This window comes from Canis lupus, chromosome 10 (assembly GCF_003254725.2).
Source record: "Canis lupus dingo isolate Sandy chromosome 10, ASM325472v2, whole genome shotgun sequence".
In the NCBI taxonomy this organism is placed as follows: Eukaryota; Metazoa; Chordata; class Mammalia; order Carnivora; family Canidae; genus Canis; species Canis lupus.
The window spans coordinates 46,763,419-46,779,213 of NC_064252.1; the positions used below are offsets into that span (position 1 = coordinate 46,763,419).

The 15,795-nt window shown below is 38.8% G+C and overlaps 1 protein-coding gene across 7 annotated transcripts in view; it reads right to left on the reverse strand.

The window, feature by feature from the left end:
- Positions 1-15,795, reverse strand: part of THADA (THADA armadillo repeat containing) — a 332,024-nt gene that overhangs the window by 165,002 nt on the left and 151,227 nt on the right. For 5 of the 7 annotated variants that reach the window (XM_035696069.2, XM_049115488.1, XM_049115483.1 and 2 more), the window contains one exon: positions 3,879-3,944. The exons of the other annotated variants lie outside the window; for them this stretch is intronic. In XM_035696069.2, coding sequence (XP_035551962.1) covers positions 3,879-3,944 — 66 coding nt within the window. The remainder of the gene's footprint in view (positions 1-3,878; positions 3,945-15,795) is intronic. 7 annotated transcript variants of the gene reach the window in all.

The following is a 15,795-nucleotide window of genomic DNA, read 5'->3' on the forward strand; positions in this document are numbered from 1 at the left end:
TCGTTAGGGAAGTTCAAATCAAAACCACAATGAAATACTACTTACACACTCACTAGAAAGACTAAAATTAAAGACTGAGCATATCAAGAGTTGACTGGGATATGGAACAACTGCAACTCTCATCCTTTGCTGGTGGGAACATAAAATGGTATATCACTTTGGAAAACATTTGACATATAAAGTTAAACATATGCCATCCATACAACCTACTCATTCCACTCCTAGGTGTTTATGCTAGAGAAATGAAAACATGTCAATCCAAAGACTTGTACATGAATATTCCTAGTACCCTCATTTGTAAGAGTCAAAACAAGATATAGCACAAATGTCCAGCAACAGGTGAGTCTGTAAAAAAAAATTGTGGTACATCTGAACAATGAAATACTATTTAGTGATAAAAGAGAACAGACACACATAATAACATGAATGACTCTCAAAATTAATATGCTGAGTGATAAAGCCAGGCAAAATAGATTGCATACTGTAGGAGTCCATTTATATGAATGGAAATTATAAAATGCAAATTAATCTATGGTGATAGAACACAGGACAGCTGTTGCCAGGTGAAGGGAGCAGAGTGGCTAGAGATGGTTACAAAGAGGCACAAGGAAACCTTTGTAGGTGATAGATATGTTCACTATCTTGATAGGGTGATGGTTTTATGGGTGTACAAATTTATCAAATAGTACAAATTAAACACGAACACGCATTTTATTTTACACCAATTGTACCTCCATAACGTTGGTTTAAAGAGCAACCTTTCACATACCTTAGAAAAGTTACTAAGCTATCCACATCCCATCTGGTTTTCCTTCTCTGTTTCCAGTTCCACTTGTACAACATCTCTAGTCTTCCCTTCCTCAGATCAAACAGGCCCAGCTATTTCCTTTGAACTTTTATGACCAGAATTAATTTTTCCTTATGCTCTCTTAAATAGTCAAATCAATAAACACTGAAATTCTAACAATTAATCATATAAGAATAAAAAAAGAAAAAAAATTTTTTTTTTTCTGGAACAATGTTCCAAATCAACATGTTGTTCTAGGACAGGCTTAGAGAGATTAAGTGACTTGCTCAAGCTTAGAACAGGAGTGAATGAACAAGCTGATATTCAAAATCAAATCTGTCTGCCTCTACTGTGTGGGCTAGTTGCAAAAACTAATGTGCTTCAACTATGAGACCTTTTTACCATCATAGGATTGAAGAGCAGTAACACATATTAAAAGAAATTCAATTTCATTACACTTACATACACTTGACAACTCAAACCATACAACTGAACAACATCAGATTTGTTGGGCCAGCTTTAATAAACACATCTGCATTTAGCAGTAGGATTTTCCATGTGGTTATTAAGGTTAAACAGATTTTTCCCATCTTGAGTAGATTAAACCTGCTTCCTAATATCTTTTTTTTTTGTTATTTTAATAATTTGCTTATTCCATAGTGAAAAGTCAAATTTCAACTCATCCCAGTTTGAATCATGTCAATTACTGAGAAAACAGAAGCCAAGTTATTTAATATAGTCCAAATGAATACACAATGGAGACCACTGTGCAAAGTTTAAAGATGAAGCAAAACTGATCACACACACATACACACACACACACACACACACACACCCTACTACTAATTAAAAATATACTAGTGTTACAACTATACAATTTCAGTGGTGGTATTATCTTTGTTCGGAAGCAAGGTACACTGCTATATGACTGAAGCTCTCCAGCATTTAATTAGGTTATTAATTATAAGGAGAATCACATTACCTTTAAGTCCTTCCTTGGATCGTGACTATGGCTTAATACATTAATTTCACGGTGATTGTACTTTAAGATGAGGAGCATGTCAATAAAGAATTCTGGCCACATCCTCCAACAAGTACACGTGACTAAAGGTTTGGGCTGTGACACAGTTTGATACATTCACTGGAAAAAAAAAATCACTAATTCTCACTGCTAATTTTAGTGGCCAAGAGATATTTTACATTGCATTTCAAGTAAAAGTAGCATTCCAAGGAATCTTTACAGAAGATATACACATGAATATAAGAAGAAACAAGAAAATTAAGTGGCACTTATTTATTTCCATTTGATTTTAATAAATTAAGCCTCATTTATTTCCATTTGATTTTAATAAATTAAGCCTCAATTCTGTATCATCTTACTTCCAAGCTTCCCTCCTTGACCATCGAAGAAGAAGAAGAAGAAGAAGAAGAAGAAGAAGAAGAAGAAGAAGAAGAAGAAGAAGAAAGAAGTAGTAGTACTAGTAGTAGTAGTAGTAGTAGTAGTAAAGTCAGTGCAAATTATATGAGTCATTCTTCAATCATGCCAAGGATATAACCTTCAACCTAAGATTAAAAATAAAGCGCTATGTGTGAAACTCAATACTGTTTAACTTCTGGGTGCTAAGATCTAATAAATATAACATTTCAAAGGAAAATTAAACAATCTGGATCATTTCCATTCATCATCATGATTTCACCAGTAGATTTCTATGGCTTTGGCGACATTTGCTAATATTTAGATCCTGGGTAAGCTGGTGGAATTTGCCATCACTTTGTTTATAATCAGTATCGCCAGTTCGTACAAGGCACCGAAAAGTCCTCCACTCTCCTATATACTTCAAAGCATTTCATTTATTATTTAAATGATCATTCTGACAAAACCATTAGTCAAGAAGAAAGCAAAGAAATCTTGATTTTTAAGGTGGAGATTTTTAAAGATGCATCTTCCACATTAGTCTGCTTTAACCACCAATGCTATTTCTGGCAAAACCTTTATTTCCAATAAGAAAACTTTTTTAAAAAAATCCAATTTTTCTTACCTATAAGAAAAGGTCAGGGCTTATTTTTACTGGTTTCACTCAAAATGAGTTTTATATATTTTAAATTTACTTTAACTTCTTTGTAGGCCCCTATATTTTCTTGCTTTTTCTATGGAAAATACCAAATTTGAGAAAAGTATTGCTGAAGCCATGATTAATGTCTCACAACTTCCTTCAATTTTTTTTTTATTATTTTTTTTTTATTATTTATTTATGATAGTCACACAGAGAGAGAGAGAGAGGCAGAGACATAGGCAGAGGGAGAAGCAGGCTCCATGCACCGGGAGCCCGATGTGGGATTCGATCCCGGGTCTCCAGGATCGCGCCCTGGGCCAAAGGCAGGCGCCAAACCGCTGCGCCACCCAGGGATCCCTCACAACTTCCTTCAAAAGATGGCAGGAATGAGGGCATATGCACACACTTACACAGGATAAAAGAAGCATCCTTTGGTCAGGGTTCTGAGTTCAAATGGGCTTCCAGGGTTAACAACAAAAAAAAGTTTCAGATTTTTTTTTTAAGATTTTATTTATTTATTCATATGAGAGAGAGAGAGAGAGAGAGAGAAGCACATATCCAGGCAGAGGGAGAAGCAGGTTCCATGCAGGGAGCCTGACATGGGACTGGATCCTGGGTCTCCAAGATCACACCCTAAGCTGAAGGCAGCACTAAAACGCTGAGCCACTCGGGCTGCCCAGAAGTTTCAGATTTGGAATAGGGTTATACTTGTATTTCTTTTTTTTCTATCCTGAAATTCATACCACAGCTAGGTCACCAGGGAACATGTTTGCAGGGCTTGAGAAGTTTTTTGGCTGAGCAAAAAAAAAAAAAAAAAAAAAAGGCAAAATGTCACCCTCAAAAAGAACCCCATCACTAGTAAAGCTGAAAGAACTGGCTGAGTCACAGGTCAAGAGCCTTGTAACAAAAATGGGTTGGGCTCAGGACAGAACCTAACAGGAAAGCATAAGGTCAGATGCAAGTTTAATTTGGTGAAGAAACATGTGCTTGACCACTTAATGACTGCCAGATACCACAGAGGAGGTTAACTTACCTACCTAATACTACTTCTGGTCAAGGAACATTTCAGTGCTACTCTTTGAGAATCAGAGCAAAAGATGCCACTATTCAAAAAAAAAAAAAAAAAAATAGATGTTACTCTTCTAGCCATCAAGAGACCTTATTCCCCTGTTTTGTTACCTCTGTGGAAGGAAAGTGGCAATAGTGGTTTAGAATCATTTTCCAGATAGGGCTCTTTCAATGCCCCAATTTCCCAGTATGTCCATATCATGGCGGCAAAACAGTTTCTTTATCCTGTGTTCATTGAAGGGCTCTGTCCTCACAATCTTACAGCTCTTAAAAGGGTGAATAATGTCTTACATGCAACAGAAATTCCATTCAAAATAAAGCAGACCATGCAGCCCAACCCTTTGGTATTTCTAACTGTGACCAAAGTACTGGCGTTGCCAGGAAGCAAGCATTTTTAATTAATTAATTAATTAATTTTTATTATGGTAAAATAGAGATAACACAACATTTGCACATTTTTAAGTGTACAATTCGGTGGCATAAAGTACATTTTCCAAGCTGTTTTAGGACATTTTAGACTCTGGCCTCAATGTCTAGGTACTCAGTCATTCACTGGTTGATACTCCTATCTTCACATAGATAAATGTCATTCTATTTCCAGGTAACTTCTTGGCTAAGTATTCAAAGTAAGAGTTCACTCAGCACACTAGGGTTTGCATGCTTGAGGTGAGGAATGAAGCACCAAACTCAAGCCTTTGTCCATTTCCTTCCAGATTGAAGATAGAAACTCTGATATTCTCTTCCTTGCCATTAAACCTTTTGGAAAATAAGGAACCCACTATTCCCTGACCTTTGGGATTCTTAAAAACATCAGACTGCAGTTCAGAACACAGACAAGAAACTATCCAAGGAAAACATGCCCCCAAAAGAACAGGATACAAACAGAGCTGTAACTAGGTAATTAATGGTAGGGACTTAATTCCCCTCACTTCACTTCTCTGATAACAATCTGGTATTTTATCAGCAGGGTCTTTTATCTGGAAGGATTCACTGTGTTCTGCTGCCTGGAACTATTCTGGGAAGGGACAAAGACCAGCTTTCATCTTGGAAAGGAAATGGAACCACATCTAGAAGGATAAGGAAGAGTCAAAGCTGTAAAAAAAAAAAAAAAAAAAACACCAGAAAAACACCTCTAAGTCTTCCCCTGCCAGAAGGGAGACATAAATAGAAAATACGAGAGCAAATCCCAGTAGGGAAGAAGTCACCACAGTCCTTGCCCAAGCCACATGTGTGAAGGTGGCAACATGTTTTCTGCCTTAGTTTCAAGTTTTGCATCCTCTTCCCCCATCTGCCTTACCCTATTCCCAACACTTCACCCAACCAATGTCTTCTATTACTCTTCCTGTCAAAACCCAGGAAACTTAAACTAAATCGTACTGTGGTATAACTAATAATTGCTTAAAAGTAATATGCTTCACAGTGTTATTTCCATTTCAGAAGGGATCGAAACCATATACTTAAGTAATGAAAATCTACCTGTGCAACTTCCAAGTTCAGCTCAAAATGGAGAAGGCACCTGAGAAAATTGGGCGAGTAGAAGGTACCTCTTAAGACTTCTGAAATCATTTCAGACAGGTTTCAACCACTCTAGGAGTAAAGCTGGTCTGAGTGAATGGCTACGGTGGGGTCAGAATCTGGCCCTGTGAGTGGCTTCATTCCTAAGGGAAAACGGATTGCTAGGGAGTTCATATTAATAAGCAGCAGAAAGCATTCCTTTATTTTCCCTCCACACATGGCCATTCCACTCAGACCTCATAACATGTCATGGATTGGTGGTAGAAGGACTTGGGAAAAGCAGGGCTTTGAATTCTCCAACCTACTTAGAATCAGGGATATTTACCCAGGGTTGAGCCAGGGTGGCTGGTGAGTTCCAAAAGCCACAGCCTGGGGCTTATAAAGCCAGAGCATAGCTTGCCTTGTGATACTGCTCCCTTCTGTCAGGCTGTGAAGCAATCCTGCGGAGGCCCCTTGGTTCTATTCAGGGCCCTCATGACAGACAGTTCACAGTAGCCCAGACAAGGGGACGGTGCTAGGAAGTCTCTCTGCTGGCCAGTTTTCAGCGGGGACTTCTATCAGGACATGGCATTCTAAAGCTGCTATTTTCGGGATGTGTTCAACCATGCAGCAGAATGCAAATCCCTCTTTAGTCTTTTCAAGTTTTCCCTAAGTCCGGTTTTTATTGTGGCTATGAATTAAATTCTGATGTCTTAAATCATGCAGAAAGAAAAAGTGGGCAAAAGTGATTGAATTATATTAATTATATAGCATTAGAGCTTAGCTAGAAAACAAGAATTACATTTCTTAAGTTTCTCTTCACTGGACTTATGCAGGTTATAGTAGTATTAAATGAATTTCACTTTTTTTTTCATCCAAGCTGAAAAGAAGCTGAGCCTTAAACTCTGGTTTATAGGAAAAATGTTCTTCTGGCCAAAAAAAAAAAAAAAAAAGAATAGAATAAACAGTTAAGCAAAAAACAAACCCACACTACATACCCATCACCCAAAAGGACAGCCTTAAGGGACTCACTTGTTTAGTATTCAAAAATATTTTCTACCCACTGCTTTGTAAATTATTTTCTTGTCTGTGTGACACATCCTTCAGTAACAATTCAGCTCTTCCTTGGTTACCTAGATATATTTCCATAGTTTCTACCCAAACAGCCTTTTCCTGTTGCGATTGTAATAATAAAAAAGGAGATACTTATTTACATAGCAGCACCCTTCAGACAAATATATTTTTGTTAAGGCTCAGGACATTGTAGAGACCAAAGAGAAAAATCTCATTTGAGTGTGTGTGGGCCCGCCTAATTTTAATTTTGCAGTTATTTAGACTTAGGACCAGCTTAAGTTTACCTTTGAGACTGAGAGTTTTCATTTAAATTTAGGAGAAATGTGGCCATCTCTTGGGGACTGGTGGCCAGGACACGAACATACCAGGCCAAGAATTCTGTGATACAAAAGAAAAAAGAAAAAAAAAAGAAAGAAAAAAAAAAAAAAACAACCCAGGGGGCTGGGTTTAGCTCTCAGTATGCTTTCCAACAGGTTTTGGCTAGGAGTCTTTGGTTAGTGAAGGAGGGAGGTGGGACTGTGCATATGAAAAATGTGAAAGTGAGAAGCAAGGGTGGGGTGGGGATTTAAACCCACCTCAGGGGCTCTGTACTGTGGGTTATGGACCAGTATAGTAACCAGATGATAGTTATCCACCCATGGGTGTAGTTCCCGAAAGTTACTATATGCAGTTTGGAGTAATGAAACTTTCATTTCATAATAGGCAGTAGTCTGAACATGGATTCAGACTGGCCATTTTTCCAGATAAGTTTAGAATTACCACAGAAGAAAACCTTGACAATTTTTAAAAATTTCAACATGTGCTGGATAGCCTGGAGATTCTGTTTCCTTCCAAGAGAATAAAAAGAGGATGATCAAGTAAGCTACTGTGTGTCAAAGTCTTATATACATGTTTGTTGCTGTATTTTTTTTCCTTTTTCTTTCAACAACTCTGAGGATTTTCAAAGTTATGCAAAGTTTCAAACGTGGAAACCTAACATGGTAGAGACAAATGAAAAATATATTCTCTAATAGTTAAAAAGTTATGCATAAGGAGCTGTCCACAAATAATCTCATTAAGACTTTATGCTTCTTGGGCCTCAAGATACATTTTCTTCTTTGCTAAGACACTAAAACTGTGCAATGACCCATGATTTCCTATTATAAGGAAAATTTCTTTTGTAAGAAATTCGTAGTATTTCTCAAGAATCTCAGAACTTCAGTTGAGCCAGTTTTATTTAGCAACCTGTCATAACCACTTGGGCTTAACTGCAAGCTTTTTCTTCCTTATCTGCTGATTTCAGATTAGAAAATGTGACCACTGCCAAAGCAATGCCCAAGGTGGGTGGAGGGAGGAGATCTCAAGGAAGCAAAGTTATTTAAAATTGCAGGTTAATTTTGGCATGTTGAGAACTACCTTGCCACGTGGCATCATAAACAGATGAGTAGAAAGGCATACTATGGTGTTAAGTACTGGTGTAGCTAGGGAGTGGCAAAGAGCCTGGGTTTCAGAGCCAGACTGCCTGGTTCAAATCCCAGCCTTATCATTTCTTAGCAGCATGACCTAGGGCACGTTTCTAAACCTTCTATGGCCCAACTGGGCTTCTCTGTAGAATGGGGATAATAACATTATAGACCACATAGTGTTATGATGATTAAATGAGTCAGTAGGTGTCAAGTCCTAAAATAATGCCTGGCCCATAATAAACATTTGTTAATTATTATCATTTATCACTAATTTGATGGAAAAAAATCAGAGCCCAAAGAAAGGTGCCAACACCCGTCACTTGAGGTATCAAACTGATCATCGCCGGTATAAGAGAGAAAGCAAAAAAAAAAAAAAAAAAAAAAAGGCAAATCATTTCAAACTTACTGGAGGGATATTAAAAGTCAATGAAATTTTAAGCCAATGTTTCTTTGTTACTGAGTACACATGAACACAGTCAATGACATCAGGAGGATCCTTGTATATCCTGAGTCCTGATTCAAACATGTTTCCTATCAAGAGGTCTTCTGACTACAGCTGGCCAGGTGGAATGCAACGTTAGATGTTGTATGAGGCCCTAAGAGATGGCTGTCCGAGTCTTAGGGTGCAGAGGGATTCCTGGGGGCTTATTTTGAAATTGCCAACTTTCAGACACTTCTCAGGTATCTATGGGACACGCAGAAGAAGTTGGCCAACAGAACACTGAATCTATGAACCCATACAAGTTCTAGATCTAGGTCATCACTACATGTGAGGAACAACTCCAGACAGTGCATGCAAAGTGAAAATGAAGAGGGCAGAGGGAAGGGCAAAGAGCCACACCAATATTTGGGAGGCAGCAGGAGGAAGGGGTTCTCCCAGAGGGGAAAGATGTAATGGCCAAAGAAGGCCAGAGAGGAAAGAGTGTCACAAAAAAGGGAGCATGCAATAGTGTCAAATTCCAGAGAAAGGTAAAGAACAATGAGCGCTGAAAAGCATCCAGAGGCTTCTGGGACTAGGTCACTCCTATTGCACCTTTGTAAGGGCAGCTGCAGTGAAGTGGTGGCAGCAGCATCTCAGCTGCAGTAGTTTAAGGAATGAATAAGAGGGGAGGGAGTGAAGTCTAAACACAGAAAACCTTTTCCAAGTGTCTGGCTATAAAACAAGAGAGAGAACTATGGTGGGAGGTAGAGTGGGTGCCTCCATGGAGAGTCTAGGGCTGTTGGCCTCTATTTTCTCTTGCACAGGGGAGGTGATGAAAGTGAGAGTTTGGGCAATGACACGAAGTAGGCCCTCAGCAAATGTATGTATGTATGTATGTATGTATGTATGTATGTATTTATTTATTTATTTATTTATTTATTTATTTTGATCAGCAAATGTATTTAATGGACAGATGAACTGGTGACGAAGAACACTCACAAAATAAAGTGAAAGACAAGAATAAATGGCGAAGAAGGGGATATCTGTAACTGGTGTCGGGGGGGGGGCAAGATGAGCCCCTTGAGGCAAGAGTCTCAATGCTCAAGATGAGTGAGGAAAATAAAATGCAAAGGAAAAAGTAAAAGAATATGAGGATGAATGTATCTTGTGCAGCTGATGTTACTAATGCAACTTGTTTTAACTAGAAGATTATAAATAGACTGGTAAGGGTCAAGGCCCAGAGGAGAGGGAGGAAAAAACTGTGCCAGTCAGGGAAAGATATTTCAAACATGCTGGGTCATTATTTTCCCCTGTCCTCATTTTAAGCCTACTATAATTCATCTACTCTATTCCCTAATTCGTATTTGCTGCCTAAAGAGAAAGACATACATTTTTTTATCTTACAATATTCCCTACCATGTAGGATAAGATGACTGCCTATCAGTTGACATTTGGGGCTTGCTACCATCAAAGCCTTTAATTCAGCATTTAAAATGCCTGCTGAGCACCTTGGCTACAATTCTTAAGAAAATAATTAAGACCAAGGAGATAAAAGCTCCTTAGGGAAAGATATCATTAAAATATTTTAATATGTAAATATTACTGTTTGTAATACTTTTTCTACTACTATTATTATTTTCATGTGCCTTAAATGTGTAATTTAGAACAAATACCATCCTTTAATAAAATTAGCAGTCTCTATCATTGGTTTCTCTTGTTAGGCAGCAAATCAAGTATTTTGAGAATTTCCTGGGTCACCCTTGATTCAAGTGAAAGCAAAGCTCTTTATGATGACTTCCAAGTTATGAATCATAGGACTCTATCAATCTTTCCCTTGTTGGATCTAATCATCTACAGAGTAGATAGTCTGACTTTTCTCTTGTCTTGCGTGAGCTACTAATCACTATGGGGAATTTCTAAAGGTCCTCAAGATAGTGGCCTGAATTCTCTTATTCTTTTCCTGCCTTGCTACTTGGGAACACTTCCTGAACTTCTCCAAGAGCACTAGTGCTCTTCCCCTTGTTTATAAGCCCTTGGTCCTTAGTGTATCTGTCACACAATTCAGTGGTTAAAATTCAGTACATCAGGTGCATAAGCATGGGTTTTATCTCACTAGCTAGACTGTAAGTTCCTCAAGGATGAAGACCTTTTTTTACTTTGCATCCTACCCAAGATCTAATACTAGCTAGGTATGCAATGTATGTTTAACAACTACTTTGTTAATCTATTAACTGATTGGATTCTAACTTTTAGAGTGAATGGCATCAATAGGCCATGGATTATCATCATTGTCAAAAATTTCACCTAAGAATGAAGCTGTTTGCAGATCAAATCACTTGTTCTAACATGACCTGAATTGGCCCATTAAAGTAACAGATAACACTTGAAGAAAAGCTGGTCCCTACAAGTTTTGTTTTTTTAGCTTGCTTTGTCAATGCATTCCATAAGAGGTGAACTCCTCATTCCTTTTGCTCAAAAACATATTTAGAAAATAGTCTTAAAGAGATCTGGTCCCAGAAATGAAGTTGGCCAGGCCCCTCTCTAGGAACTAAGAGATAAAAATCAGTGACAGATGACAGAGTATCCTTTTATGTCAGTACTCTTTGCAAAAAAAGCCACACAATGCCGGAAACATGATTTCATTCCACATGTTGAACCTTAGCTACCCCTGGGTAGAAGTCAGAAATTCAGGAGGCCGTAAGCACAGCATCCCAGAATAAGCACTAGGTAAAGCAAGACCACAGTAAAAAGGAGACGGAGTAGGTAGCTACCTGAACTGTGATTTTACCAGCATTAGGAAACAACCTTCCAGTCTCTGCTTTTTAGATCCTCCCTCCTCTCTGTTAAGGTCCCAAACTCCAACACCAACTTTCATTGCTATACTTCAAAACATATGTCTCTGTAACACAACAAATAGCCCCAAAGAAGCTAATAACTAGGGTCACTTACACATCTATATGGAAGGAAGGAGTGGGCACAGGTTTGGTTTATAGACAAGGAGGAAAAGGGAGCAGCTGGAAAAATCTCTGAGCAGAACTGAACATGCGCACCTTGACAATCTTGCCCACCTTGACAATCTTACCCAAAGCCTGACCTGGTATCAGAGTCACACTAGTGAAACCAGAGGTCAGAGTTTCCACACATTCATGGGATGGCAGTTCCCTTCTTTCATCCAACCACAGCTAGCAGATAGGGATAGTATAGGGACATTCCTAACCTTTAATCTCAATCTCAAAGGCGCACGGAATTTAGCAGTAACCACAGGAGCGGTAGGGTTCTGGTCCTCTGGCATGGCCAAGTGGGAACAAGTTCTACATTAACAGCACCGGCAAAGACCTATTCCCAGCTATCTCTTCTTATAATGGGCTAGGCTTCAGGACTCTTGTATTCTCTCTATAAGCATCTCTGTTCAACGAAGAGCATTCAGGAAGTTTGGACAGCAAAGAGTTACCTATTTTAATCACTTTTCAGAAAAGCATCTCTCTGACTTTTCTCAAAATACTCAGATGTAAAAAAAAAAAAAAAAAAAAAAACTCAGATGTTCCTTGTACTTGTCAGAAAACAAATGTGGTTTAAGCCAACATCTGGAATAGAGAAAAAATATAGAAACCACAAAAAAAGATAATTAAATTAATAAGGAATGCTTTTCAGACATAACATCCCATAGGCCAAAAAAATGTTTTCAGAACTATCTGGGACAAAGTTATAGAAGTTACTTAGAAGCTAAATTTAAACAAATTAACTGCTGGAGGGCACCATGTAGCACCAGACCACTGTAGCCTTGTGGGCCATGCCAAAAATGGCACCCCAACTTCTTTTCTTTGGGAGACAGAGGAGCCCATAAATAAAAATGTACAAATGACATGTTACAGGTTCAGAGGCTTACCATGTCCTTCACTGCACATTTAGAATTTACAACTGAGTCGTTTGGCTGTTCCAAAATAAGACATCTCAAAAAGATGCCCTGTTGGTCATTTAGTTCAGATGCACTGCAGAAAGCCCAGCATGTGATCAGTTTTCCTTGAATACTTTCAATGACCAGCAGCTCAGTGTTATGGAAATCTGTTGATTCCCTTGATGGAGAATGCTAACTTTCACAAAATTCTTCTTTATATTAAAATCTGAAATCTATCTCTTACTTTCCCATTGGGAGCACAAGAAAGAAATTATGTGCCTTCTGCCATATGGCAGCCTCTCAAGTATGTAAAGACCATTACCATGTTGCCTCTAAGTCTTTTCCAGTTTAACTATTTCCAGATGTTTAGCTTCCTCATCTTGGTTATCTCCTCTGGATAAATATTAGTTTATCAGTGACCCTCCTAAAATGGGAAGCCCAGGGCAGAGTAACAGAATAAGCAAATGATGTAGGTTTAATCTGATGGCACAGTTCAGAGAAACCATAGTCTTCACTATCTGGAAACAGCAACTGTGTCACACTGCTTCCTCAGGACTCACCAGGAAATCCTCTTTCCCAAGATTTTTTCATAAAAACTGTTAGGGAGCCAGACAGCTCTCATCCTGTATGTACACAATCTTGACTTTTCTTGAGAAAATCAGAGTATGACATATCTCTATTAACCAACATCTTGATAATCTCAGCCCATCAATCCAAGGCTATTTTGAATCTCATTTTTAAAGTATGGACAATGTCAGACATATCAAATAAAAAAGAGTATATAGAATAACATGACAATCAACCGCTTGCCCGGAATCTAGCATAAGAACACATCAGAAATAAAACCAAAGCTTCTAGTATATGCTTCCTCCAGTTTATCCCCTTCTTCCCCAGCCACACAGAAAGAATGGCCACTAGCCTGATTTTGTGTTTGTCAATCCCATGCTTAAAGACTATTTTGAAAAAAAAGAAAAAAAAAAAGACTATTTTGAATTTTGATTCCATCACCATTAATATTTATGTTATATACAAACCTGATAAGCATGCAATCTAGGTGCATTCATTTAAGTAAGTAATTCACATGTTGAATCAAGCAACATTGTCATCATCTATCAGGCTGATAATACCATTGAAACAGTGAGGTAACTCAGGCAGGACTCATTTTTATTCAACCTCAGCAAACAAACTGTAAAGCTCTTGCAAGTAATACAATGAATGATCCAGTCTAAAACAATCAGTATCAATACAATTGTTTGGTCACTGGTAAAATACACCTATATGCCTTTCCCCTTCTCTTTTGAAAATCCTTCTCCAAGCTCCCAGCAGAACATGGCTAGCCCACATTTCCCCCAAATTACTGACATGGTTCTAGGCTCACATGTACCTGAGGCTATAAGTTACCTGGGTCCAGGGATTTGCCTTCATCAACAGGACAACACAGTGCTCTTTTTTTTTTTTTTTTTTTAATCTTCTCCCCTACATCTGGCTTCAGGGCCTTCCTTCCAGCTAACTCGTTGGGACAAGCCAAAGCAGGAGTTTTAAAAGTCTGCCCTCTTTCTATCACCATCAACCCCTTTTTCTCTACAGAATTTTTCTTAAAAAACAAACCAAAGGGCCTTTTATCTGTCATTTTGTAAGCAGTATCAGCCCCACTAGACAATCTGAGAGCCTGAAGCACACAGGGGCCCTCCTATTTTTGCCATAATAATCTGGAAGGCTTGCATATATAGATAGTTCTCTGACTTTCAGCAAAAAAATGACATCTCCCTCCTTTCTTCCTTCTTCCATTCTTATCAATCCAGGCTCCTCTCGTTTGGCGCTAAAGCCTACAGCAGGATAGCTGTGAAGTGGGCCTCCAGAGCAGTTTGCTGGACAGCAGTCAGGGGTAAGGGGCTCAGAAGCCAGGAAATACTTCGCTTATAGGCTCCTGAAGCCAGAGAGGACCTAGGTAATATTCAATACTTTGATAGATAAGGAAACAGAGGGTCAGTGAGGTGAAGTCAAAATAAAGGGAAATGTCCAGAGTTCATCCTGGAACACAAGACCCCTCAAAGGGCCAGTAAAACACAAGACCCAGCTGAGCTGGGTAACCAGTGGGATATGAAATGTGGCTCCAACACAGGAGGACTAGGAGTCCCTAAGTACTTCACAGATACACCAATCTGCTATGTCTCAATTCGTGATTACTTTCATTTCTAGGTTAATAATTCAGTCCCTGTGCCCAAACCTGGTTGAGGCAGAGAAGGGAACCAAAGAACAAAAACAAACCAAAAACCCAGAATGGCTTCTGCATGGAAAGAGGTTAAGATTTATTTGGAGAGAAAAAGCACCAAGCACACAAATTACAGTTATGTATGTTACAGCAGTGATGAATAGTAGGATAAGAGGTTAAATAACAAATGCTATAGCCATTCAGAGAGAACGATGAACCAGGGGTGAAATGAAGAGAAAGGGAGAAGGGCAAGTCTTCCTTCCCAGCAATGTTTCAACTGTTCTCTGCCTGTTTATGTCTCTGTAAAGCAAAGCCTACCCTCTACTTATCTACAAGGATTCTGAGAAGACAGAGCAGAGAGAAACGTGCCCTGCAGCCTTGAAGAGGAGTTCCTGGTATTACAATTGCAAGTGAAGATAGAAGCCATCTACCGTCTCCTGTAAAAACCCCAACTCTACACTATGGAAAACAAGTTCCTTCAACTCCACAACCTGGGAAAGGAGTAATGTGGTAATCCTTGAATTATGTAACTTTCAAGGACAAGAAAACAAGGGCCAATGTTATTTCTCAATATCACAGGCTTAAAAGGCCTAACTCAGTTTTTATACCTTCTACCCTTCCTCCCTTTTTAAGACTGGTACAATCCAAAGATCCTATGAAATATTTTTTAAATGTACAAAACATGCATTTTCCTTTTTTTTTTTTTAATTCTTGGTTAGATTTTTCAACATCTCAATGAATAAAAGTGTCCACAGCATAGGTCCCCATGGGTGATTTCCACAGCCACGTATTTAAGATTGTATAGTTATTAGCACTTCAGTATTTTTCAGAGAAAAGAACAGCAGATTTCACCAAAAAGTTCTCAACAGTAAACAATGAAATGATTTGAGGAAAGACATACTGAAAGTCATTTGCAATGAAGATTGGCCCCTGAGGACACCTGGGTGCCTCACCGGTTGAATGTCAGCCTTTGGCTCAGGGTGTGATCCCGGATTTCCGGGATCGAGTCCCGCATTGGGCTCCCCGCTTGGAGCCTGCTTCTCCTCCCTCTGCCTGTGTCCCTGCCTCTCTTTTTGTGTCTTTCATGAATAAATACATAAAATCTTAAAAAAAAAAAAAAAAAAAAAAAAAGATCAGCTCCCAAAAAGGCAAGGGGTTTGGGGAGATCCTTTTAAAAGCACACAAAGAATAAATAAAAAGCAGTGGAGAGGTTTCTCCCATAGATATTAATCCAATGCTGAGATCTATTGGCAGCACCAGAAAGGGCTTTCTGGTTCAGCTGGACACCCGCCTGCACAGTGATACCACACTGGTTCCGAGAGGGTAGAGGGCCTTGCCCAAGTGT